The sequence below is a fragment of the Cheilinus undulatus genome, linkage group 11, assembly GCF_018320785.1.
Source record: "Cheilinus undulatus linkage group 11, ASM1832078v1, whole genome shotgun sequence".
Taxonomy (NCBI): domain Eukaryota; kingdom Metazoa; phylum Chordata; class Actinopteri; order Labriformes; family Labridae; genus Cheilinus; species Cheilinus undulatus.
The window spans coordinates 22,220,593-22,247,708 of NC_054875.1; the positions used below are offsets into that span (position 1 = coordinate 22,220,593).

The 27,116-nt window shown below is 41.7% G+C and overlaps 1 protein-coding gene across 5 annotated transcripts in view; it reads right to left on the bottom strand.

Moving 5' to 3' along the window:
• Nucleotides 1–27,116, bottom strand: part of rerea (arginine-glutamic acid dipeptide (RE) repeats a) — a 183,561-nt gene that overhangs the window by 79,890 nt on the left and 76,555 nt on the right. For all 5 annotated transcript variants that reach the window (XM_041798392.1, XM_041798391.1, XM_041798394.1 and 2 more), the window contains 2 exons: nucleotides 21,339–21,843; nucleotides 9,791–9,861 (listed from right to left, as the gene is read on the bottom strand). In XM_041798392.1, coding sequence (XP_041654326.1) covers nucleotides 9,791–9,861; nucleotides 21,339–21,699 — 432 coding nt within the window. In that variant the 5' untranslated portion in view covers nucleotides 21,700–21,843. The remainder of the gene's footprint in view (nucleotides 1–9,790; nucleotides 9,862–21,338; nucleotides 21,844–27,116) is intronic.

A 27,116-nucleotide genomic window follows, 5' to 3' on the forward strand; every position in this document is an offset into this window, starting at 1 on the left:
GGGTCAATGAGCGTCGAGGACATGGACACAATGACTAGAACATGGGATGGGAGGGGGGAGGGAGGAAGGTGAGTGACAGCAGACAAAGAGGAGTGGGAATAGGGTGTGAGGTGTAGAAAGAGAAAGATGAGAGAAATGAGACAAAGGAGCTATGAAAGCAGGACGGATCAGTGAAGCCAGGGTCAATGGGTAAATATGGCTGTAAACTGTTCAGTGCTGCATTGTCATCAGATGGCTCATTGTCTAAGGGTTTCCTCTCTCAACAACAATGACCAATGACCAGAGATAAGGTGACAAAAAAGGAAGGAACAAAACACTAAGGCTAGACAAGGAGTTGAATTTTAAAGGTACAAGAATATATTTTTCCAAATGAGATGAATTATAGGGTAAGATAATGTTGTTTTTAGTGATATTTTGGTGATTTGAGGTATAAATACATGTAAGGTCTGTTACATGTAATGTCAGAATCACTGACAAAAAAGATTTTATTCATCACAAGATAATCCATGTGAAATGTTAAGTAGAAACCAGGAATTCACACTTTGTTTAATGTATTTGATTCAATAATCACTCTCATTTATTGATATCATTCCACAAACAGGTAGTGCATTTTATATAATAGAACAGTAATGCACATCCTCTATGTGACACTTCAAGTCATTTTCCCTTCTAATTATTGAGTTTTACACTAAATATTTAAATAACAATGACATTGCAGGCTCTCAATCTCTTTCTCTAGAATATACGCTATTCTTATTACTGATCTGCATGTTTAAGTATGCACCGTTTGGCACAGATTGGCACAGCATGACGTGATGACGGAACAGCCTGCCATTGGTTGATGGCCCCTCACAAAGGGAAAACAATATACCTGTTTGCATTAAAGCTAGCAGGAATAAATCATCGAAAATGGGGAAAAAACTACAGATAAAAAAAAAAAGACATTCAATATCACATTTACTGGTGTAAATTAATCTTTTGAAAAGTCATTCAAGTTCCAGGCTTGCACGAAAAGCTTCTGTAAGGGATTCAAAGGCATGGATGGCATCAACGGAGTGGCACATCTGCTAGAGGAGTAAGAGGCTAAGATTTGTGGTTCAAAGGTGATGTACTTTTAATAACCTGTGCCACTTCTTGTCATGTACAGCAACACTGCAACACAAGCAATGGTGCATAAGCAGGTGTACCTGCTGATACCAATACTCGCATTTTCAACAGTATTGGACATTTTTCAGATACTCGTATTGGAAACCTGAACAACTCTACCAGGTATGTATATTCTATATTTCCATCCAGCCAAAAAACTACTATGACATGGTCCATGTCGTCCAGTCCTGAAAAGCACGCATCTGCTACCTACAACCTCCCTTTGATCAATTATCAATTACAGAACAATACAATACAATACAGTAGTACAATAATACAACTTCATTTCATTTGTCTGGAGTCTCATCTGTTTATAGTAGAATTATATAGTCTGATTGCTGAGGGTCTAAAAGATCTTCTATATCTTTCCGTCCTGCAGCAAAGAGAGAGGAGCCGTCCGCCACCATTGTTTAAACACCACATATGTGGTGTTCATTGTAGGAAATAAAAACAAAAACTAATCCTCATTGTGAGTTACATTTGGGTGATTTTAGCTGTTTTAAATAATTTAAAAACATTTTTCATGTCTTTAAAAACACAAACATTTCAGAGTCTTCTTGTTGCAGGCCCATTCACAATTCAATACAATACTACATGACAGACATTTGTCAATCTGATGATACATCTGGGGCCTCATGTACAAAGGGTGCGTACGCACAAAAATGTGGTGTACGTTCAGATGTATCAAGAGTATGACCATGGAAATGAGCGGTGCCTCACGCCAACTTTATGACTGGTGTACGCACGTTTCTACAGCTGTGGATCCTTTGACGACACTTAGAGGTGATGCTGGGAAACTGTTATAATAAATAAATGTGATGTGCATATCAGAGACACATGAACAATTAACACTGATGAACAATTAAGGCGTACACGTGTCTGCAATTACACGAGTGGATATAAAAGCATGTGCTAAGTGGTGAAAATAAATACCGTTAACAACAATGGCTTTAGCAGTATTAGAAGACATTGTAAATGATGCAATACGAAGAGAGTGGGTGTTTAGAGACAGAGAGGATTTACTGGCGCATGATGACAACTGGCTCATCAGCTGCTTTAGGTTCCCGTTGGCAATCCTCCGGCCGGGAGCGCGACACAGTGAGGAGCCATGCGCTGCCTGTATCCATAGAGGTGCTGACCACACTGGAGTGCCAGTCGACCCTGAACCGAGCCATGCCAGCCGTGTGGGACGGAATTATCCGCATGTCCGCCAAGTATATCAAATTCCCATACAATACAGCTGAACAGGTGAACATTAAAGCGATATTTGCTGCGAGAGCCAGTTTTCCTAATGTAATTGGAGCTATCGACTGCACACACATTGCTATAAAAGTGCCATCACATGATGAATTAGTATATGTCAACAGGAAAAAATTTCATTCGATCAGTGTACAGATCATATGTGATGCGCAAATGCAATTAACCAACATTGTGGCGAGGTGGCCTTGTTCACCGCACGATTCATACATTCTGAGTAACAGCATGGTTGGAAACAGACTACAAGCTGGCACTGTTCCCCACTGTCAACTTGTACTTTGACAAATTAAATTCAGCCAATAGTACCCTGATATGTGTTGCAAAGAGTCAAATCAGCAATGTTAAGAGTCAATTTGGCAGAGCAACACATGTAGTGCTTAATAATTTTTAGAACAACATCAATATCTTGCACTAGTAATAAGGTGATTATCACTAAGTCAGGATGATGATACAGTGCCATATCAATATTTTGTCTTTGTTGGTAATTATAGGAAGAAAACAAACTCATTCTTAAATTCCAAATGAACATTTTTTCATCAGTCAGGCCCCTAATACAAATAGGCAGAGGTACTAGTCATGATATTTATACATTTTTCTTACAAATATGGGCATTAAAGCAATTTAAAACAGATTGGCTTATTTTCAGTGTTCTTCCCCCTCATTATTTTAAAAACTCTAACTGTTAAAATGGCCTCCTACTGGTTACCTCAGTATCCAGGCAGACATTTTAGAAAGGAAAGCGAGGGTCTAAAATCTATACGGCAAGATCAATATGTCACAGGGGTTACAGCTGTCACTGTTGACTAAACAAAGTAGAGAAAGATGATTGTCCAAAATGAGCCGAGTGATGCTGCAGAATGGATTTTTTAAAATGTGCATTGTTGACTGACTGTGCTGAGTTCTTTGTGTGTATACATGCAACATGAAAGCATACATGCAACAATACAAGTCGTAGCATTATCCTTACACAGGGAGGACTTATAGTGAGAAAACAACAGAGAGGCAGGCTTCAATCCTTGTTCTATTTCCCATGCAGGAAAGATTGATGGCTACATTCAGGATTTCTACACACCACTAATTGGATCCACAGGTCATTAGATAAAGTACACGAGTGAGACGGTTACAGCCTCAAGCCTGAGAGAGGAGAGGGAGACGGGAAGAGGGAGAAAGGTGTGAGAGGGCCAATATTGATGAGGTTGTTTGGTTCAGAACCAATGAAATTTCCTCCCCCCCTTCTGCTGCACCTCCAAAGCCCTATTCCCTCACACAGAAGGGGGCTGGATCAATAATTTGAGCAGTAAGAAAACGTGGGGGGTGGGATGGAGGAGAGGAAAATCAAGAGAATGAGTTGATGGGGCTCAAGTTGTCTCTGCTTTTCAATTTATTGTGGCAAGAGAAGGAAATAAGATAATACTGACCATTATGTGCTACAAAGAGCTGAATGAGTGGATGAACTTTTTCAAAGGCACAATATCTGGAGGATAGGATTTTTGAGGTTGGTGTGCTCCATGATAGTTTTATGAAATTGTGTGCAATTATAACCTAAATCAGATATCCTAAAAGAGGATTTAGTGTTGGTCCCGTAAACAGAGATTACTAGCTTTTTTGGAGTAGCCAGCATGGTGCCATCATTTGTGATTTGTAAGCGGCCATCAAAGTGAGCTCACTGAAAAAAGCGGCTGTAGTTGTTTAGAGAGCCAGCGGGGCTTGTTGTTTTAACATAGGAGGGACAAGGGTACAGTCTGCTCAAACACATACAGGCATGCAGATGGCTGTTCATTAATTACAGATGGATGGGGGAGGGAGGGAGGAAGCAAGAGCGAGAGACAGAGAGAGAGAGGGAAAAAAAGAGCAAGAGAGGTCAGCTAATGGAGCCAGTATTCGCTCCCTCTCCCTGGACAATTACCTCTGTCTGCCCCAGACCTCTTCTGGCGCTCTTAATCAAGGTGCAGGTGCATGGGTTTTTTTTGTGCAAGTGTGTGTGTGTGTGTGTGTGTGTGTGTGTGTGCAAGGAGGGGTTCCTGCCATCCTCAGCACTCTCTTGCAACAATCCGATTAAAGCCCTGCTGCTGTGGAGCCTGGCTGTCCTCCCCTCTGCAAGGCCTAAAGTTCACCTTAAAACCCTCCTACACATAACTACAGCCCTTCACACATACAAGTAGGTGGCAAAAAACAAGGTTGTCAAAGTTCTTGATTCTTTTATACCTTAGCTTCTTTGTGTTTTTAAAAAATTTATTATATTTTTTATTATATTTATTATATATTTTTATTATTTCAGACTGTACTGGAAAAAGTACCAATACTTTCAACAGAAGACCTTAAGTCATATTTCTAAAAAAATTAATGATGCATTTAAATTCACAGGTGGTATCGACAAAAATCCTCTTGGACCTACTCCATAAAACAAACAGGAAGTCTGCCATTTTGATTTTTTTTGGCCAAAAATCAGCATACTGCAGACACCACAATTTTCAAAATTCCTCTTGGTGAATTCATCCAAACAACTTCATGTTAAGGACATTGTAAGAAGAAATGTCAGAGTTGATAATTTCATTAGAACTTTTTCATTACTCAAAGGGGCGTGGCAATGGTGAATTTTTCTTCCCAATGCAAAGGAAGTAGAATTATCCTGGGCTTAGAAACTTGTGGAGTCATGAAACCTGGCACAAAAAAAATTACAGTGGGAAGCTCAGATGACTGCCCTTTGTGTTTTTTGGTGGGCACGTAATATTGGCTCATTGGTGCCCCCTACAATATTTTAAAAAAATCAGCCCCCACAGTGCATATTACCTAGGCGTTTGAAAATGCTTAAGCATATCTGTCATCTCAGGAGCTTTAAAAAGCCTCTCGGACCCAAATTGTTAAACAAAAGCAAATCTATTATTAACATTTTTCATGTTGAAATGTTCAAACTTTGTCCTCTCTTAATGGAACCAAAATTAAGGCGATGCTGCCATATTTTGATGATACACAGTATTGCAACACAATTAAGGACAGGGTCCAAACAGTAAAATAAGAGTGAAACACCATCCAAATTCCAAGAAAACCTTGAAGTGTTGCCAATGTATTTAAGCAGCTTAGGCATTTTCCAGGGGTTTGCTTGCCATGTTTTGTCACTAAAAACAAGAAAATACCCAATAATGGGTGCTGACTTCTATTTTTGTTTTCTTGTGTTGACATTAAGGCTGGCAAAAATCATAGTCCTGATTATTTTGATTGGTTTTGGGATCACACTAACTTATTAATTTTTCAACATCTGCATCACATGCATTGATCCAACCAAGACAGTCTTAACTCTGAAAAAACATAGAAAAATAAATGAGCAGAAAAACATACATATAAAAATAATGCTATATATTAACGATGAGGAAGCGTAAGAAATACTTCAGCCAGGACCACCCTGTCAAGAAACATGCATAATTTACAGGTATAGATATTTCTTTATTAGCAGTTATCAATTAGCATTTAATGCTGTTATTTATATATGGCTGTGCAACTGTTCTGGGATCCACCTGCCCTTCCATGAGCCTATGCAGAAAGCGTTCAGCACACGTTCCTGCTCCTCTGATAAGGAAAGCATAAGGTAGGCAGAGAAGCAACAAACAACCCCGGAGAAAGTCAGGCATCAATGACAACTGAATGATGTTGATTAAGTCAGAAGCAGAATAAATGAGGAGCTAGGGTGGAGGAGGGTTGCAAGAGCAGCTTGCAGAGAGAGCGACAGCATGTAATTTAAAGAATAGTCTCCTTATTATTGATTTTTGGGTCTCTAAAGAGCAGAAAATGAACACAATCATATTTTTGGATTGGGCAGTGAGAATGGCACAGACTCCGTCATGGGCGAAATGTTTTGAAACATCTCCAGCATTTTATTTTTTTAAAAGTCTAGAATTCACTGTAAGAAGGGGAAAGGGTCAAACTTTTGTTATTTGTAGGTGCAGAAAAATGTGCAATCCTCGATCTGCGCCTGGTCCTTCCTGATCTCACTCATCAGTGTGAGAAGCCATGCGCAACTATCCAACCATAGTATGCACAAAAATCTCAAGTTTTGGTCTTGTGTCATAAGGGCTCGCCCTCAATGATTTTCGAGTCTAAATAAAGATGAAAAAAAAAAAAAGCAAATCAGCACGGCTTGGCTTGGCTCGGCGCGGCCAAAAGACGTACTGGAAAAGCCCCACTAGACTCCCGAATGCTATACGCTCGTTTCTATGGCCCAAAAATAAAAAGAAACACAGAAACATTTCATACATGAAAAAACCAATGTATACAAGCAAGCATAACATGGCATGTAGCACAGTTATAATTTAATCATGATTATTTTGTTTTGTAAAATTGTGATTAAAATTGAAACTTGATTAATCACCAGCCCTAACAGACAGAGGCATAAATAACATTTGACTACTACTAGTATTGTGTTGACAATCTAAATTCTGGTGGTTTGATAACCCTTATATGAACATACACCGTTTCCACATTATTAAGCAAATTACATTTTTCTCTTATTTTCCTAAATATTTATGCAAATGACAGTATATTTTTCAAGTCATCAGCCATTACAGCATAATTCAATTTTTTTTAACAAACTTCATAATGATAACCATTTTTCTTTTTAAATAAAAACCTCAAAATGCACTGTTCCACATTATTAAGCAGGCCACAGGTTTCAAGCAATATGAGGAGGAAAAAGGACCTCTCTGCTGCCGAAAACTGTCAAATAGTGTAATGCGTTGGAGTGAAAACATTAGATATTTCACGAAAACTTGATCGTGATCAATGTACTATGAAGAAACTTGTGGCTGACTCAGAGCACAGACAGGTTCATACAGATAAAGGCATAACGAGGAAGGTTTCTGCCAGACAAATCATCTCTTAATCATCAGATTAAGAGAGCAGCTGCTAAAATGCCATTATAAATCAGCAAACAGGTATTTAAAGCTGCTGGAGGCTCTGGAGTCCCACCACCCTAAAGGTGTAGGATCCTCCAGAGGCTTGCAGTCATGTATAAACCTACTATTTGGCCGCCCTATCCAGTGCTCACAAGCAGAAATGGTTGCAGTGGGCCCAGAAATACATGAAGACTCATTTTGAAACAGTCTTTTTTACTGATGAGTGCCACGCAACCCTGGATGGTCCAGATGGAGGAGTAGTGGATGGTTGGTGGCTGGCCACCATGTCCCAACAAGGCTGTGATGTCAGCAAGGAGGGGGCGGAGTCATGTTTTGGGCTGGATTCATGAGGAGAGAGCTGGTAGGCCCCTTTAGGGTCTCTGAAGGTGTGAAAATGACCTCGGCAAAGTATATAGAGTATCTGACTGACCACTTTCTTCAATGGCATAAAAAGTGACTGACCACTTTCTGCCATGGTTAAAAAAGAAGAGCAGTGCCTTCTGTAGCAAAATTTTCATCATGCATGACAATGCACCATCTCATGCTACAAAGAATCCCTCTGTGTCATTGGCTGCTATGGGCATAAAAGGAGAGAAACTCATGGTGTGGCCCCCATCCTCCCCTGATTTCAACCCTACTGAGAACCTTTGGAGCATCCTAAAGCTAAAGATCTATGAGGGTGGGAGGCAGTTCACATCAAAACAGCAGCTCTGGGAGGCTATTCTGACATCCTGCAAAGAAATTCATGCAGACACTCTCCAAAAACTCACAAGTTCAACGGATGCAAGAATTGTGAAGGTGATATCAAAGAAGTGATCTTTATGTTAACATGTAACTTGGCCTGTTAAGATGTTTTTGATTAGAATAGCTTCTGATTTCAGTAAATATGACTTCCTAATGCTGCAAATTCATCAAATGACCCTTTTTAGTTCTTTACAACCAAAAAATGTTTTAAAACTCTGTCGTGCTTAATAATGTGGAAAAGTGCATTTTGGGGATCTTATTAAAAAAATAATAACCGTTATCATTATGAAGTTTGTTCAAAAACATTTGAATTATGCTCTAATGATTGATGACTTGAAAAATACTCCAACTGTCATTTGCATTAATATTTAGTAAAATAAGAGACACATGTCATTTGCTTAATAATGTGGAAAACGGTGTATGCATTTAAACATGTTTCTGCTTTTCACAGAAGCAGTGTGTGTGGCCTCTAAGATGACCCCCTCCAGTCATCACCCTGCCTGTTGGCAGCCCTTACTTTCCCCCCTGGGGCCCAGCCGCCCCTCACCGAGCCCTCAGCGCTCTGCTCAGACAACCAATCTGTTAAAAGACAAGCAAAGCTCGCTCCACCAGGTCTGACACTGCATCATTCTGCAGCACAGACATCTAATTTATGACCTACACCTGTAGTCTTTACACATTAAAGAGCAGTAACATTCCTGTAGAACCTGCATGGAAAATGTACTCTGCTCTTGTGGCAGTTGGAAAACAGACAAAAGACCAATTAAAAACAATTACTCACAGTTGCATAATCGATTTTTGAGGCTTCTTTTCTTAACTTGTGTTTGTTGAACTTTGACAAATTTCCTCAGCCAAGACAAATCCTATGCACTGATCTATGAGAAAAACCCACACAGCCCATATTTCTTTAAACCTTCAGATAATGTATTTCAAAAAGATAACTTTAATAGCTTACAAGAAGCTGTGAGCCACTGATGAGTTCTAAAAAACGCTGAATTTCTTCAGACACAACTACTACTAATTCTAAGCATATCTTAAGCCATCCTGTTGTATTTTTTCACCAACGCGAACAAAGACAAATCTGCTGGGTGAGCTCAAAAGCAACTTCCCCTTTAGCAAACATAGAGAATGCAGTGTGGGAAAATCAATTGTGTGTGTGTGTGTGTGTGTGTGTGTGTGTGTATATGTGATATATTTTAGGTGTCCTATTGCAGAGAAAACAAGCTCCACTTCACTAAACTGACGAAGCCTGATGAATCAGCCTTTCTCAGTAGCAAATTAAAAGCTAATTTCTTCTGTTATTCAGCAAAAGAGGCAATTTGGCCACATTAGGTTGTAAAAAAAAAAAAAATCAATTGAAACCGGTGAAGGTCTCCTTCATTAAATCAATTAAGTGCATCGACAAACATCTTTATTTCCATTACAAGCATTATTACACTGCCAGTGGATCACAGAGGTGGTTAATATTCAAGGGTGATTCTCAGAGGTATTTCTATTTTCAACACCACTCCCCAAAAAGAAACTGTGAATACTTTCTAATTACAAATCAAATCTCCATTTGATTTGTACTTAATTTTTGTGTGACATCCACTGAGCAACAAAAAGTGCAACTTCATCCCCTGGTTGTAGTAGCCATGATTAATTCTTGCATCATGTGCAAAGGACACAGGATGGGTGTGTGTAAGTTATAGATGTCAGGTCAATGTGAAGACAAAGGGACACAAAACAGCAAAGACAGGAAGTGAAAATGTACTCACCAGTTTGAAATCCTGAATGCTACAAATGAAGTAGGGAGTGTTGGGCCGCCGACTTTCAATGTATACACAATCTGTGAGAGAAAAAAGAAGCAAAATGTGAGTTTAAAAGAAGATGTTCACACTTGAGAGAGCTCCCGTGTTTTTGTGCAGCCAGTTTAGTGATACGTTATTTTGAATTCTGTTACCTCTGCTGAAAAGACAGTTTTTCCTTGAGTTAAATTCAATTGGAATGCGAGTAATAGGATTAAGGACTTTTGGAGCGCTACAAGGTTGCCTTTCCAAAGCAAACATTACGCCCAAGGGGAATTATGTTATTGTTCCACTCCATTTATACACCAGTGAGCAATACTGGCTTTAACCTCATTCCAACCCCCCCGCAGTTATCACTGTACCTCCTTGCTACAAAATGACACCCTCCATCACTTCACCTATATATGTCTCTCTATCTCATTATTAGCTTAGCTATAAAACTAAAAACATAAACCCTCCTTCTGTCCTGTTATTTGTGTGTTAGAATGTTATATTACATAACCCGCACAAGTGTTAAAGGCAGCCCTCTCACAGAGTAAGTGAGGAGGTGGGCCAGGCCGGCTGTGCTGTTAAATTGAAGGTGACTGCTGGTATGGCCGGGTCGTGAACTCTCATCTCCTTAACAAAAACATTCACGCTGCAGAGGACAAAAACACACAGCCACTTCTGGGGAGAGAAAAAAAGGAGGGGGCAGCGGGGGACACGGCTAATGGTTACTGCTAGACTTGGCACTGAAGCGGCCAAGGCTCAAGACTCTAAAGAAAAGACATCTGAATTCATAAAGAAACATTTTTTTTTCCTTTTGGCTGAGACACAAAACCTGGAGTGAGGATGGCAAGATTTTAATCTTTTTAAATATCAACCTGTAAGAGACAACTTGTTTTTGCTTAATAGGCAAGTAATCAAAAAATCCAGAGACATTTAATTGAGTTGAAAATAGATCATAAATACCAAAAGTCTACCTTCAAACTGCCCCTAGGGTTTGCTTTGCTGACTGATTTGTGCAAGAGTGTAGCACTTCTAGGCTAATGTTTTGCCACCCACACAGCAAGGCAGACAATCACTAATTTTAAACTCTGTATGCTTTAACTTGAGAAATAAAGAAATAATCGTTGACTTTTTGTCTTGGCTGATTTGTCCCACAATATTTTCTGTCTACTTTCAACAATCACTTTGCAATAATCTTTGCCATAAAAAAACAGGGATAGTTAACAAGTCTTTAGTTAAGAAAACACTTAGAAAACTTGAACATTATTTATTTATTTCGAGATCCATTTCAGTGGGTAAACTATGCAAAAAGGTTTGCCAACATTAGCGCTGCTAGCACCTCTAGCCTCGACTACACATAACTGTGGTTCATCAGGTCTTTGGTCGAATGGTAACACAAGAGTACAACCTGATACAGTAAAACATAAGCATAAGACTTTATCTCCATTTTCTAGATCAAAACACTGCAACATAGCAGTTTCTGTGAGATGCTATCAATGCTATCTGTTTGACGTGGTAGAAGTGCATCATTGCAACATGGCAGCCACCATAAAGCCCCTTTCAGACCAAAGATTTGCAACCCAATAATACCATTTAAGAATGTCGCTGGTGCATTTGCATCTGTTCTACTGCATTGTTGTAGCTTGAATTAACCTGTCTGTTGATGCTCCCTGCATCAATAGCTGGTTTCCAGACACTGTAAGCAGATAAACGTGGAAAGGGATATAGATGTCTTGTTTTGAAAGGGTATAAATTAGTGCTGTTGATTGATTAAAAAAATTTATCAAGTTAATCACATCACTATGCTGTGATTAATCATGATTAACCACAGCATTTCTTTAGTTTAAGTAAGTTTTAGATTTTTAAACATTCTTATTATCAGGTGTTTATTTTCATTATTTTAAATTGATGTACAGCACTTTGAAAGTGCTTTCCCCTGAAAAAAAGTATTATTATTATCTATAAATTAACATTTAAAACACTACCATTTAGTTGCATTTTTGTTTGAAATTAAACAGTACAAGAATGGTGCTTAAATGAAGAAATATTAAACAAACTAAAGGTTTTTAACTAGGGGTATGACGAGATCTTGTGCAACGAGATCTCGCAGGATCAAAACGCCACAAGATTTCTCATCGGGGAAAAATCTATCTCGTGAGATCGGACAGGAGGAGCAGCAGCTCTCCTTACAGAAAAAAAATAGCAAACTGGAAATTATAAAAGATCACAAAGATGCCATGGAAACGTTAAAACTGTTTGTGAGTGAGCTAATGAAGAAACGGAGCTGATTCTTGACCCATTAAGATCACCGCTCCAACCCCCACCCCCTCCGCGTGCACTACGTGAAGCCACACATGATCATAACGGTCCGAGTTGATGAGATTCTGCTGCTGGTAACCTGTGCAGTCTCTATGAGGAGAATACAGCGTTTATTTATGTGTGACTTTGTAACTTTGAAACAGTCGCTGCTTCCTCATGTCTCCTTCTCATCTCACTGTCTGTCCGTCACACATCCATCAGCTGTTGGCTGTGCTTATCATCAGTCAGAAGCTTAACGCGTGACTGCAGCAGTAAACTTAGCAAAACAAACTCTGTTTGAGCGCCATAGAGTCCACTGTTAGCTCCAAAAAAAACGAAGTTTTAGCCCCAGTTAAACGCGCCATGCTTGCTGTCGGACAGCAGACAGAGCAGAGACACACACACTTACTTACTCACCAACACACACACATTAACACACACGCTCATCAGTGCGTGGTGTCCAACACTGTTAAAGCTCATGAGAAAAAAAGACCATAAAACTATAAAATAATCTATTTCTCTTAATAACAGCAAACGTGTTACTGACAGAAATATTTCTTTTGATTGTTTTAAATATGGATGTCCTTAAAGAGGATGAGAAATAGTTTGATTTTACTGATTCAGCTATTTAGATTTAGGCCCTTTGAAAACAGTGCTTAAAATACTTTCAAAATAACCTAAAAGCTTTTATTATATAAAATTAAATATTATATTAAAAATAGTTATTGTAATTGTTGCGATGAGTGCATAATGTAGTAAATTAATGATTTTGTAGGCTGTTAAAATGAAAGGTTTGATTTGAAGGGCATGAAAATGTACAGTTTGAGCCAGAGTTAGACAAGACATACTGTTTGGAAGCACTGATAGCCTACTCAGTACTTAGTGCAAAAAATTTTTGAATAGACCTGAATGCGTTGCAATTATGACTTTCAGTTGTTTAAAGGACATATTTTCCACCCATGTATATTTTTTTCCAAATTCAAAAAAAGTGTAAAATTTCATCTCGTCTCGTGAGATCACTGTCTCGTCACACCCCTATTTTTAACTTATTTGTGGTTTGTAAATCACAGTGTCTTAATTCATTAGTTAGCTTAGATGTCGTTTAGGGGAAAAATCCAGGTCTGCTGGACTGTGCCGGTTGAAGCTTGCTTTTATTGCTTGATCACGTGTTGTTGTTAGATTCTTTGCTAACATTAGTAAAGATGCGTTTTGCCCTGAGGGGGTACTTCAGACTCATTGTGCTTCAAGACAGTTCATCACCGCCATATGTACACACAACTTTTGTTTCATCCAGACTTCCATTAGGCAGCTTTGTAAATCGAAATTTGCCGTGAAGCAGACCTGGGTCTGTCTCCTCACTCATCACTGCTGGCTGTGTTCGACCCGCCTTTAACCTTTTCACCCCAGGGATGTAAACATCTGTGCAGGAGGACTATGGAAGGAAGCTGTGATCAAACTTAATCATATGATTAAATTGCGTTATTATTTCTTTAACGCGTTAAACTTTCCAGATTAATCATGAGCTTTAATGCATTAATATCAGCAGTCCTAGTATAAACACAAACAAATATTTGTTTTAAGATAATATTTTGTTAGATAAAATCCTGCAGTGAATTTTTGAAATGTTTACTTTTTTTACTTTTCACAGAGAAACTTCAGCTAACTACACAGTCCTGGATTCTAAACCGGTCGATATATATATATATATATAGTGCAGCAACTTTAGAAATAAATCACTTCAAGTACATTGGCTGTGAAAGACTTCTCCAGTTGCAGCATTGTGAAGCAGTTGTGAGTTTCAATTTGTCTTGTTGTGAATCTTTAGTCTGAACTGGGCAGTAGCAACTACTGGCAGACAACTGTGTAATAGTTTAGTAATTCACTAGTAGTGCATGTCTTTAATCTTGGCTAAACACTTGGTCTGACATCTAGCCCTGGCAGCAGTTTGAGGCATTCAATATAACTTCAAACAAGGAAATAATCTTGTGGTTGATGGTCTCATTTGTTTTGGGGCTCATTTAGAGACATAAGTATTAACTCTAGTATTTTCCATAACCCCTTTTAAACATCTCACAGAGGCCTTAAGGTAAATGCTGGTGTTCTCTTCACCAGGACAGATGCTGAGCTAATTCATGCTCAAGATTAAAACCACATTTGTTGCTAGCTTTTTCAGTGACTGGCAGTGCCATCATGTGTTATTTATTTGTTTGCATCAACAGAGTTATCGATCCGGCGGTGGTTTATCTCACCGCTTGCAGAGGAAAAGAGGGGTGGCGAAGATATTAAATGGCTCTGACACCCAAGATACCATTTGTAGAGGGTCTGGTGTGTATGAGTGCGCCTGTGACATCATCGTCTTTGTTTTTTTTAAGAGGCTGTGTGTGTGTGTGTAACCCCAGGGTGGGCTTGTTATCTGCTGTGGGCTGAATGAGCTGTTCTAAAAGGGGAGGGAGGGGTGGCGGTGGTGGAGGGGTTTATCGCCTGCACTCGCTCAGAGTGACGCATTATATCTCTCTCACTACTGCCCTCTTCTCGCTCGTCCCCTCTCCCTTCTCTACACCATCCCTGGAAGTCATTTACAAGATAACATGAATGAAAATATCCATCAGAGCTATTGTGTGATGTGTGAGCAACAGTGTGAGTGTGTGTTAGGAGGGAGACAGAGAAGAGTGGGTAGAGGAGGAGGAGGAGGGAGTGCAAGGGAGGGAGTTGGGGGTGGACTGAGAACAAAAGACACTAATCTGAATGAGATGACATGTTTTGGAGGAGTCAAATCGGGGGAATTAGGGTTTAGTGTCCCTTCACCTCGTCTGCACATTCATTTAGAGAGGCCAGATCACCCTAGAGTACATCAACAGGCATAAAGAACAGACAGCCAGAGTGAAAAAGATAGGTGGTGAGGGAGAGAGAAAAAAAGAGACGGGGATCTAGTTTAATCATTCGCAGACAGCAAGCGAGTCTATTCTTCGAACGTCAAAAGCACATTTTGAATTCATCCTGGGCACTAAAAGTCTACTACCTCAAGGGCATTTCTCTGAAAGCCACTATAACACGAATCCCAATGAATGTGAAGTTAAAACCCAGTTAAGGCTGTGGACTCTGCCTTTTTGAACTGAAAGAGGAGGCAACAGAGCTCTGGGAGGTTGTGTGTGGTGGGGTGGAAGGGGATCGTCACACGGTTCCTCCAGGGTCCACTAGTCTTGTTAAACATTCCTGCCATTTTGTGCATTTGGAAGCGGGTCTCCTCGCTCAAGTGGAGAAGTGGAAAATGGGAGGGGACCAGAGGTTTAACTGTGGCAGGGGTCTATGTAGGGGGATGGGCCGCCTTTTTTTAAGGGGTTGAAGTATGTGCTTGTTGGATGGATGTAAGCTCTCGCTGTAGGAGGGAGATCCACAGCAGGGCCTTTGTAGGAAAGTGAAGCTGTTAAGTTTGTCTTCTTTAGCTCGCCAAGCCAAGAGAAAGTTCAACTGAGATAATCGTGACGCTACTGAGCACCCGTCCTCACGACTGAAACTTGATCCCTAAATTTGTCACTGCTCAGTTCAAGCATATTTATTGCTATAACCTCCTGACACACATACACATACACAGGCAGCAATTTTCTCAGCTGTAGCTCATTGCTCAGCCATCCATTCTCATACGTCTGCCAAGCATGTCTAATCTAAAACACACCTAGCCTCAGCAAAAGAACCATGTCCTACTCTCTTTGTATCAAGCAAATAAGATGCTGTTTAATTTGCTGCAGCGTTTCCAGCAGAAGGGAGGGGGAGTTCTGCCATCTTGGCTGTCTTTTACAAAGCGCCAACAATGAAAAAGTCATAGAGTAAACACAGTCATATATGTTAGTGTTTTGTAAACAGTGATGGGGGATGGAATGATATCAGCAAAACAAAGAGAGAATAGGAGTATAATTTAAGATACATAACAGACTTATTAAAACCAGAGGAGGGTTAATTTAAGCTCACAGGTGCTGAGTGCCACCCCCGAGGCAGGACACACCTGCATTTTTAAAAGTCGGCTTAAACTGGCAGAGCGCACATGCACAGATGCACACACACGCAGCGCAGCGAAGCAGTAGTGTGTGGCTTCAGTGAAGCTACCCCCTCGAGTGCACTGATCCTAAAATTAAATAGCACAAGGAATGCAATAATGGAACTGCAGGGGTGTGAGGGGACTAGAGGGCCGAAAAAGAAGGGGAACCGCTGTTATTACTGATCCACAGCAGACCGTGAGGGAGACCAGCTGATGACCATGGCCGCCGTGTGCCACTTCCTGCTGGGTCGGTCCCAGTAGGGCGACGTAACACAGGCACACGAGATACCTAATTCTTCCAACTTTTCCCTCCTTTTCCCCCAACCACAAGCCAGACAACTCTCCCTTCTACTCACAGGAGAAGCAGTGGGAAATACCTGGCAAGCGATACCATCAGCTCTCTACAATAGGGCAGGCCTACAGCTGACTGAGCTCCTAGGGGAGAACAGAGGCTCTTTGACAACACACCCCCTCTCCCTCCCTCCCCTCTCCTCCTCCTTCCTTTCCTTTCCCTCTCGGCTAGCCCACGCTTTCTCATTTAGCAGTCGGCAGGTGGTTGGATTTCACTAAAAAGCCCTTTTCCCAGAGTCTCCAGTGCTGGGAGAGATGGGAGTGCAGGGAGGGCTTTTTAAAAATAGATCTGTTCAGTTAGCGACAGGCTACAGATTCACATGCTATGTTTCAATATGAGATGACTCCAAGGGCTTGTCCCTCGTGTTAGCTTGACTGGCAAAGGCAACCTGATCGACAGCTAGTTGTTCTAGCTGAGGGGAATGTGCTATGCTAATGGAGCTCTAGCCTGCAGTTTCTTGGATGTAGAATAACGAATCCTTACACTTACTAATCCATATCATACTGGCTTCTCAAGAGGATGCTTAGTGATAATATTATTCAGCTCTGTGTGTTTTTATGAAGGATTATACACTTTACTCAGTTATACACACCCATACAAGGGAAGATGACTGCAAAAAGATGCTGTTAGAAACATGTTAGTTGTGCTAATTTTTGGTGACCCCTGCAGATTAAGTGGTATTACGTATCCCATTGTTGACACTACATGCACATCTCAAAATAATTTTCTCCAACATAAAAGTCTTTTAAAATCCTCTAAATCTTATATTTCTGATGTAAAACTCTAACCTTGCAAAGCTGATGGATTGTTCAGGATAAATGTTTGTTATCAAGCAGATACATCTTACAAAGCTTCAATCTGAAACATTTGTAGGAGGTCTGACAACAGACGGACCCATCGGTGCGATTTGAGGAAGACAAGGCAGTAGATACAGGTGGGGTTCACTACAGGCTGATAAACAATGGCTGCCAGTGAAGTAATTAGCTCAGATGTAGCAATAATCGCAGTTTTCATCAGAACGGGACATTTCTTTAGTAAGAAGAAGAACAAAGACCAGTAAACAATGGCTTCAGCCAGTAAAGTGACAAGCTCAGATATAGCTATAGTGGTGTGGTAGCAGTATCACAACTGGAAAACATTTACCTTTGCATAGAATTGCATTAAAAGATTTTCTTTTACAACTGAAATTTATTCTAGAAAAAAAGAAAACGGAAGCCATAGCAAACATTAAAAACATGACAGGTCAATGTTACTGCCAACAGTTAGTCCTGCGTTTGAAAAAAAAAAAGGGGAGTGGCTAGTTATCAAGCTTTATGTGAGTGTGCGTCATGCTGCTCCTCTTGCACAGCTTACAGTGTGTGCATATGACACATACAGTTGCACACCATCCCCAGGGTTCTGTGGTGGCTGCAGCAGGAAGCACCAGCTGTCCACACCAACAACTCCCCCAACACTCATACACAAAAGATGGTCTCAGGCTAGCCTGCGACTTCTCTTTATCATACACTGCACTCACGACACAAACACTAGACAAACACCAAATGTTTTCAAAGTCTCACTTTCATACGTAGGGTGACAATTGCAATCATGATATGTGACAATAACAGGGGCAGAAGGGCATGGGAAATGTGGGGCAGGTGGTTTCCATTAGCTCTCTTCATTTTAAACAATCTTCGTCATTCAGTTCAGAAGGAAGGAGACATTCTATGGTAACAAGTGAGCTGCAGCATCAGGTAGAGTCCTGCTGCAGAGGAGAGAGGGGATGAGTGATGTGGACAGGGCTGTATGTGTGGGTTTGGCTGAACTTGTGTGTTGCAGAAGTGTGCTCTTTAGAGATAGGAGCCATGTCTCAAACTGTTACAGGCATGCCTAGTGCAGCTGTAAGTGTTTGAATATGTGTTAAAAGTAGACTTGCACTAATAGTTGTTCTCAATGCACTGCGATTGTGTGTGCTCCGAGATGTTTTTGTGTGTATGTGCTTCTAGGGTGTCTCCTATTGATCCCCCCATGGCAGTGTGTATAATCTCCAGAGAGAGGATCCATAATCTGGGGTGGGGGTGGGGGTGGCTGGGTATAGAGAGCAGGCTAGGGAGGTGTCTGGTCAGGCCTGGGGAAGTGGCAAGAGCTCAGCCATAGGGCAGAGATCGATCCCACACGTCTGCTCACACTCCATCGGGCTGTTCACCCCGGCAGCCATCCATATAAACGACCCGGGACACACTCCTCTAGACACCACAGACACACTCCTCCATCCTTTTTAAACAGCAGCAGAGCTAGATTTAGCTGCAGGCCCTCCTCTTGGCCAACTGCACCCCTCCTTCCACCCTTCCCCATTCAATCGATGTACGCTAAGCTGCCTGAACCCATCTTCAAGGGATAGAAAGGCTAAGCATAGAGATTGGAGGCTCTTGATTGGAAATGTGCAGAATATATAATGACTAGATTACCCAGTTATTTCTTATGTGACAACACAGACCCATGTGTTTTAAAGATTCAAAACAGTGTTTAAGTATCTTTCCACATAGCTTTTCCATCACAGATCTCTTCCCACTCCCCATGTCTAGGGTGGAGCAAATCCCTCTCCAGGGGTGGTCAGTTTTACATATTGTGTGTCACTAGACGGCTATAAAGGGATTTAACATTTAGCGAAGCATAATCCATTGCAGGCTTTGTGCCTGCCTAAGCTGCACACATCAAATCTGATTGCAAGAAGGCTGCTACCAATGACCAAGCAGGAGAGGGAAAACACGCACTGCACACACACAGACACACAAAGGACTTATCACTTGAACAATAAGCAGAGGAGACAGCAGGAGGTCAGTTGCTAAGGTGGAGGATCTTCCATGTTGACAATAGGAGGTAAATTACAAACTAACGTACTGAGGCCGGGGCCCCAACCCTATCCTGGCTCATCTAAACAGCTCCACTCTGTGTGGTGGGAGCAGGTTGTGACACCCGGGCTGCTGTGGACCTGTCACACTAATTGAAGGAGAAGACAGGAAACACAAATATTCCCCATCAGTGAGACAGGTTGTGTTGTATGCTCCAATGTGGAAATATAAATAAGCGACAGGGCTAATCCATGGAGACTGTCGACTTTGTTTATATGCCTTTTGAATGTTTCATTGATGTGAATGACTGCTTCCACCCCTCTTCTCTTCCTCTTTGCCCCCCTTCTCTACATGGTTAACTAAGAGACAAAGCACCAGTGCTCTCTCTATCAAACAGAAAAAAAGGCTTGAATGGGGTTCACTTCAAAAAGTAAAGGACACAGAAATAGGGTGAAAAACAAAAAGCACTGGGTTCATATCGACTGCATTCTTGAGGACCTCTACTGATACCAGCGCAGGGATAATTTAGTCGACAAGATTACACAGCGAGACAGAGTGTGGGATGGTGAGGTCAGTCTGTCTCACTGCTGCTACTTGAGTTGTCTCTTAAAAGAAACTGAAAAGAAAGAAGGAGTTTTGAGTGTTTGTGTGTTTTAGTAGGTTGGAGAATAAGACAGCATAACTTTACAAACCGACTGTAATTTCCAACCTCTTTCCATTAAGCACCCAAGCAATATTGGCCATCCCCCCCTCCACTACTTGACCTTTTGCTAGCTGCTAGATAAACGAAAAGCTGTGGCGGCAATGATTTAGTTGCGAGGCGGATAGCACTGAGCAAGAGCAAAGCGAGAGCCTGGCTGACATTCCTCCCTCTAACACGACCACTTTAGAAACAGTAGGTGAAAGAGAGGCCATGTTTACAGCAGCTGAAAAGGTTGGTTTTCCTTTTTAGAGCCATTCATCCGATGTAATAAAGACATTGTGCCACAGCTCAAACATCTCTCCTGGAAACAAGCACCTTTTGAGGAGACAGCATATTTTCAGTGAGTCGGATGGGGTTGGGATGAAACGATTATCATGGCTGTCGTCATCACATCATCTAGTGAAGCACCACTTTGCTTTATTGACTACTCCAAAGACAAAGCACAGAGTGGGTTGACTTGGAATTGATTGCATGATGCATCTGCCTTTGGCCTGAGGGAGTACTTCTGCTGTTAGAGTTGCTACTTTGGAGGATCTAAAATCCCTGTGCAGTTTATATTGCAACAGAGATCCCTTTCATTCCAAGGATCCAGAAACCAATCATTAATGTCTTATATATTTGTCTCAATAAATTTCCAGACATTTTAGTTTTGTTCTATCACTGAATATGTATAATTTTTTATGACGTGTGCTGCTGACCTCTTGGCCAGGTCACCCTTGTGAAAGAGATCTCGATCTTAATGGGTTTTATCTGGTTAAATAATGGTTGAATCAATAATAAAACTGTCAGATTCATCTTTGTTTTCTGGAAGACACTGTCTGCCTGGAAGCTAGAAAAAAACGACTTTAAAACAAAAGTTGATGACGATGTTAAGAGGTTATTTTTTTTATACTTAAAAGGTCCTTTGAGGAAGTTATAGCCAGGTGTGAAACAGACTGAAATCTCTACTGATGTCTTTATGTAACCTGGAAAAGCAAACGCAACCATCTGTGACTGATTATTTCGACACAGAAATTTTAATGCCTGTAACCACTGCTGCAGGGTAGTGGTCAGATAAGATGAGCTTTAAAAATAGCCAAAACATTTTTTACTGTTCTGACAACATATATTTCTAATGAGTCACCATTCTAACGGATAAAGAAAGCAGGGTAATTTTTAGAGATAATTTTTAAAAATACTTCTACAACTTAGAGATAAGTGTTACTGACAGGGTTGAAAAGTGGCACAAACAAAAAGTTCCTCACAGTGGCTTTAAGTAGGATAAAGTTCTCAACAGATTGGACACAAATTGCTTTGATATGACAGAAACTTACCTCCAGGTCTGTAAACAACATCGTCTTCTGTGATGAAGGACGTTATTTCTCCGTTCTCTGTGCGCTCATAGCGTGACTTTTTCTTGGGCGTCTTCTTTTTGCCCTTTTTGCCGGCCTCCTCGGCTGTCCCACTGCCCCCGCCCGTGCTGCCATTGTCGTTGTCCTCGTCCTCGCTGTGCTCGCTCTCAGCATAGTTCTTGGCCCCGCCCTCCAGCGTACAGCTGCGTCGGGGTCTGGAGCTCTCGCTCTCGCCCCGGTCCCCGTCTTGCCGTCGGGACTTCCCAGCTTCCCTCTTATCCCGGTCCCTGTCTCTGTCTCTGTCCCGCTCTTTCTCCCTCTCCTTCTCTTTGTCGGCCGTCATGATCCGCCACGTGCCTTCCTCAGTCCTCTCACGGCTGGGCCTCCGTGAAAGGTAGACTGTGAGCCTGGGCTTCAGTCTTCTGAATTTACCAGTCAAATCCAGGGAAAATTTGGCCACACCAACAACCCCAGAGTTTCAGAAGAGCTGTTGATGAAAGAAAAAGGACAATTAGCATAAATCTTTGTCAATAACGGTTATCCTAATAGTGCAGTAGACACATTCTCTGAGCAAAAATGCTTTTTTTGTGCAGGAGATCTTTCGTGGGTGAGAAATACAAGAGATACGAGATCAGGCAGCTAAACTGACTCTTCTCAACATCACAGTAATTGTTGGCACTCCCACAATGTATACTCTGGAGGGAACTGTGCAGCTTTATCAGAGTACAGAACCTCCCAGCTTCCTGCTCAAACATATTTCTATTCTTTCAGACAGGCAGTAAAACAGAGTTATTAAAGGGTAAAAAGAACGGACAAAAGGAGAGGGAGAAGGCATAAAGACAAATGCTGTGTGTACAGTATTTGTAACACAGTAAGCTTCAGGGAAGTTGTAACTAAATAACCTCTAAAGGAAGTTGCTGCATTGAGGAGGAGGCATACAGCCAATAGAATTCCTCAGAGATAAGGTGTCAAGGGGCTTTTCGGCACAAGACGCTGCTTGTCTTTTTGCACTGCCAGGGGAGAGAAGAAGCACGGAGCTCAGTGACAGAGTTAACCAGCTAGTTTCTCTTTAGACCATCTGTGATGACAACAGGCTCAATTTTACTCAGCTGTGTGTGGTTCCATGTACATCTGTGTGTGTGTGTAAACTCTGGTTTACTGGACTGCAACCCACCCCACCCTGCTCCAGCCCTGTCTCCCTCTCTGTCTCTGGTCAGGCTGACAGTTGCCACTGTGTTAATGTGAAGTGACAGTTCTGGAGGGGGAGAGCAAAGCAATCCAGTGGGTAAGGAAAGGGAGTGTAGAGAGGCTGAGCCAGTTATTTACCATGCCCGGTCTGCTGCCATTTTCAGCTACCGTCATTCACTTAAAAGGAAACCCAGCTATTGCTTTCCAACACCATCATGAAGCTCTCCATAAACAGTGAAGTGGGTAAAGCCATCTGCACTACACTGGCCTACACACTGTGCCTACAAAGAAGGCTTCTCATTTACTGCCAGTGTTTGCCCCCCTCCACCGTACCGCAACAAATTAACTAGAAATAGTTATTAAAGCACCGGGAGGGATCAGATCAGGCAATGAGCACCCATGTTACCAGGGCTGTGATAGCAAAGGGTGGGAGATAGCCAGGTAAAGAAGACCACGCTGAGGAAAAATCATACAGCTTGTCAAGGAATAGAGAGAAAAAAGGGGGAAAAGAGGATGGAAGGAGGGTTTTTCCCCCCACACTCACTCTAACAAACACACACCCCTACAATGAAGCACTTTGACACAGCGCTCCTCAGCAGCGGGTGCCGTCATCTCACAAGCAGACAACAACTGACAGGGCAGCTGCTCTCGTCGTCAGCTTCAACACAAACACCGGGCCTGATTAAACCGCAGCCTCGTCACAGCCCCATTAATCACCTAATGATGAGTTACCACGGCGACCACTGGGCTGCCGGCATATACACAAACACATTAGTGTGCACACAGAACGCAAGGACTCAGGAGAGGAAGATGTACATGCATGTGAAAAGACACGCACCCCACCATGGATACACACCTCCTTTAGTGTGTAAAATTACATACAGCCGTGCAGGAAGCATGAAAACACTGAGAAGGTACCACTTGATAGCATGGCTCTAATCCTAGGAGCTGCAAGAATGTGTATATGAGCTAAGCACCTCTTCTGTGCTCTAATCAGTAACATAAGCCTCTTCCACAGGAACCAGCAAGACCCTGAACTGCTACAAATGGAGGGCTGGTCCATCCTGCTTTGATGTCATGGGCAGCTTTAAGCCTCTGTAACATCCTAGGTGCTATTAGCTGGCATCTGTATACACTTTGTAAAACTGCCCCATTCCAAGGTTGCTGACGATTGACTCTCAGACCCAGAAATAAGTTTATAGAGCTTAACAGTGAGATTCTGTAAGCAAAAATTCCCATTCTTTTACCCACAGCTGATTTGAGTATTAGTCATATTGTAAGAGGTATCTCAGTCAGACTTACCATGAGCTACAAGAGTGTGGAACAATGATATAAGCTCATATAGAAGGAATAAAACCATAAGTTATCAACTTTGTTTAAAGAAAAATATAGTTTCTTTGCAATCTCTACCAAAAAAAACCTACAATACTCACAATCCTTAGATGTAACAGCAACGTTTCTGATTGGTCAAGTAATCATGAAAATTTCTACATGACGAATGTAGACTATCTATGACAGTGATGTCCAAACTTCTTCCACTGAAGGCCACTTACAAAAAATCATATGTATAGCCTGACAACTCAAATAACAGCCAAGAAATTCTTTTTTTAAACTATAATGCAACTGACTGTTCTTGATCATTTTTTTATTGAATTAATTCACTGGAGAACAGCTGATCTCCAGCTCAGTGAAGTCCTCTCTGTTTAATATCATATCAGTGGGCTCAGATGTATTGATTATGTCACCAAATCAATCAACACGTTACGGTTGTAAACCCTGGGAATAAAGGGGCTGTTGTTACGGTGATAACTGAAGACTTATCCGAGTTTTAACTCAGGAAAGTGTTTAATTTCAGGTCTGTTTGTGCTGCGTTTAGTGTTAGCATCTTTGCTAAACTTTAGCTCCGCTGTCTCAACAGGTGAGATTTATGAGCTGCTGTAGTTCTAAATCGCTTTTCTCCAAAGTGTACAGATCGGCAGACATTTCAAAAGTTATCCTTCCTTCATATAAAGTCCACACAACTTTTCCAGAGGTGCAGAACTGTAACTTAAAGATGTTTAGGCAACGACCAGCGAAACACATCCAGCTACCCAGCAAGCACCTACAGCGAACGGAACTCTTGTTTAAAGGTAAAAGGTCACCGTGGATCCCGCAAGATTACAGACGTTGAGCCAGAGCATGGCAGAATGGGCTATGAAAAGCAGCAGAGCCTGAATGAACCAGTCTCTGATGTTTAAACCGATCCAAAGACCGGTTCATGCTGCATTTTTACCAATCCAGGGCTCCGCAGACCAATGCACTTGGACCACTGATGTCAAGATTGGTTAACCGATCCATATTGGATTATCTTTACACCACTAGTATTCAGGTAGCTGGTTAGCTTGGTTCATGCATTACAAATGCTGTAATAAAGATTTTGAGTAATGTCGATGGGGGATCTGAATGGCAAATTTTACTAAATTTTACTAAAAAGCAGGAGAGCACTGTTGAGCTCTATTTGTGCAGCATTTCCTTCCAAGTTCATATCTGTGTTGATGTGCTGCACATTAGTAGCTGCGGGTTCCAGTCAACAAAAGTGAGAATGAGTGAGTAAAAAGGAGTAAGCCAAAGAGAATAAAGGTGGTGATGAAGACTCATAATGTATTGATGGCTGACAGGGAAGAGAATGAGAAAGAAAAAGCCAGAGAGAAGGCTCTTTACCCACTCCCAGGGAAACAAAGTGCTTAGCAGAGAAGCAGCGCTGGCTGCCTGGCTCGATGAATAACGCTGCAAGGGGGCAGGTGAGGCTTGCAGCTATTACACATCAATCACTGGGCCAGGACCCCTTTGAAAGATACCAGCTGTCTTAATGGAAAAGAGAGGGAGGGGAGCGGAGGACGGGAGGGGGGCAGTGGCTGGAGAGAGGGGTTTAAGGGGGTTCCAGACAACGTCACCTAATCCACCATTTACATTACTGCCACAGAGTCAAGGGCTAGCAGCCACCGGGGCCCCGCTCAAATACATTTCTCTTTTTCCGAGCCTGTTTAAATGAGACCTTTGGCCTGAAAAACCACACAGTTTGTGGCTCGATTAACACATCATCCCCCACAATGGCCACACAGCAGGTTTCTCTTACTAAACAGCTTTCTCTCTCCACTGCTCTTTCTTCCTCTCCTGAACAGCCTTTATAAAAAACATGTTTTATTCATCTCAATCACTCCCACATTTACACAAATCCATGCTCATCTCTGCAGTTTTAATCAAACCCTGTCTACGGATAAACAGTCAAATTATCATGCTCATAACCCTGCAGGGTTTCTTTTCCATACCACTATATCTAAGTAATTGATTATCTTGGAAAATAAAGTTGCAAATCTGAAAATTTACACACACAGAAATGTATATAAGAACTACTGCTGAATCTAGAAATTATGTATTTAAATGCAAAATAAAATCTATCAACAATATACCCCAGCACAGTCAGTGATCCACTCAGTTTTGGGAGAGCGCCTGTAAAGTCATTCATGGCATATTCAATTGGAGAATTATGAAGTAGCAAAATGTGATTGGCAAGGATTTAGGGCCGGCTTTGCAGAGGGATTGAATGAAATACTCGCATGAATACAGATTAGAGGAGAACAATGTTAGCATGAATATAAACAGGGTTATTAACAATGAGGGCAACTCAAATTGATCCGAATAAACCAGCCAGCTCCTCGGTGGTGCACAGATCCTTGCTGCGGTGATGTCAGGCTGCAGCAGGGTTTTCGTCAGCTCCAATCCATTACTCAGTGCCATCTAATCTAAGCTGCCATCCAAGCCCCCCTGGAAACAACAGCACAATGAAGGGCTCAGCTGGAGGCGAGGGGTAGGCCACTTCATAAGGGATTCTCTGTGGTCTCTGCACCCTGCTTTGCTTTGTCTTACCTGGTGCAATCATGGCTCACTTTTATTCTCCCAGGCCCTCTCTGTTTTAGCTCGCGAAGACACTTGTCTGCTCCACTTGTTTTCCAATTCACTGATGAGTAACCACATCTTTTTTTCTTCCTTCTGCTAAAGCTGTGCTCACAAAGGCTCTATTTTTAGACAGCATCCGGGGTTAGTTTAGTAGGTAAAAGCCGTTGCTCGAGAAAAGATAGCTTGGGGCTTTCCAGCATCAACATTTAAACCTGCCTAGAGACTCCCATGATAAAAGGCAAAGCGCCGCAGCACAGGAACAGATTCACATGCAAAATGACACTGTGTGCAACAATAAACTATCACTGCCTAAAAAGATTAAGACAGTTTATAAAATCTCTTAAGGCTAACGATAGCATCCGTTGCACTCATTTTTAATATTCCCACCAAGTCAAACATATTTTCCATCAGACAGTTCTCAGGTACTTCAAGCACAGACATAAGGATCAGACTGGGTGCTCCATGGAGTCTAAGCCTCTACTCCATGTCTAAAAGAAAGCTAAATCCTCCTCTAGTCCCTGTTTGTGTGCTCTGAGGGGGTTGGCTCCACAACCCAAGATGTCCATTATCTACAGGGGTCTGTGGGCAGGACTTCATTTTGCAGCCACCTCAAGACACGGTGTTTGTCAGACAGAC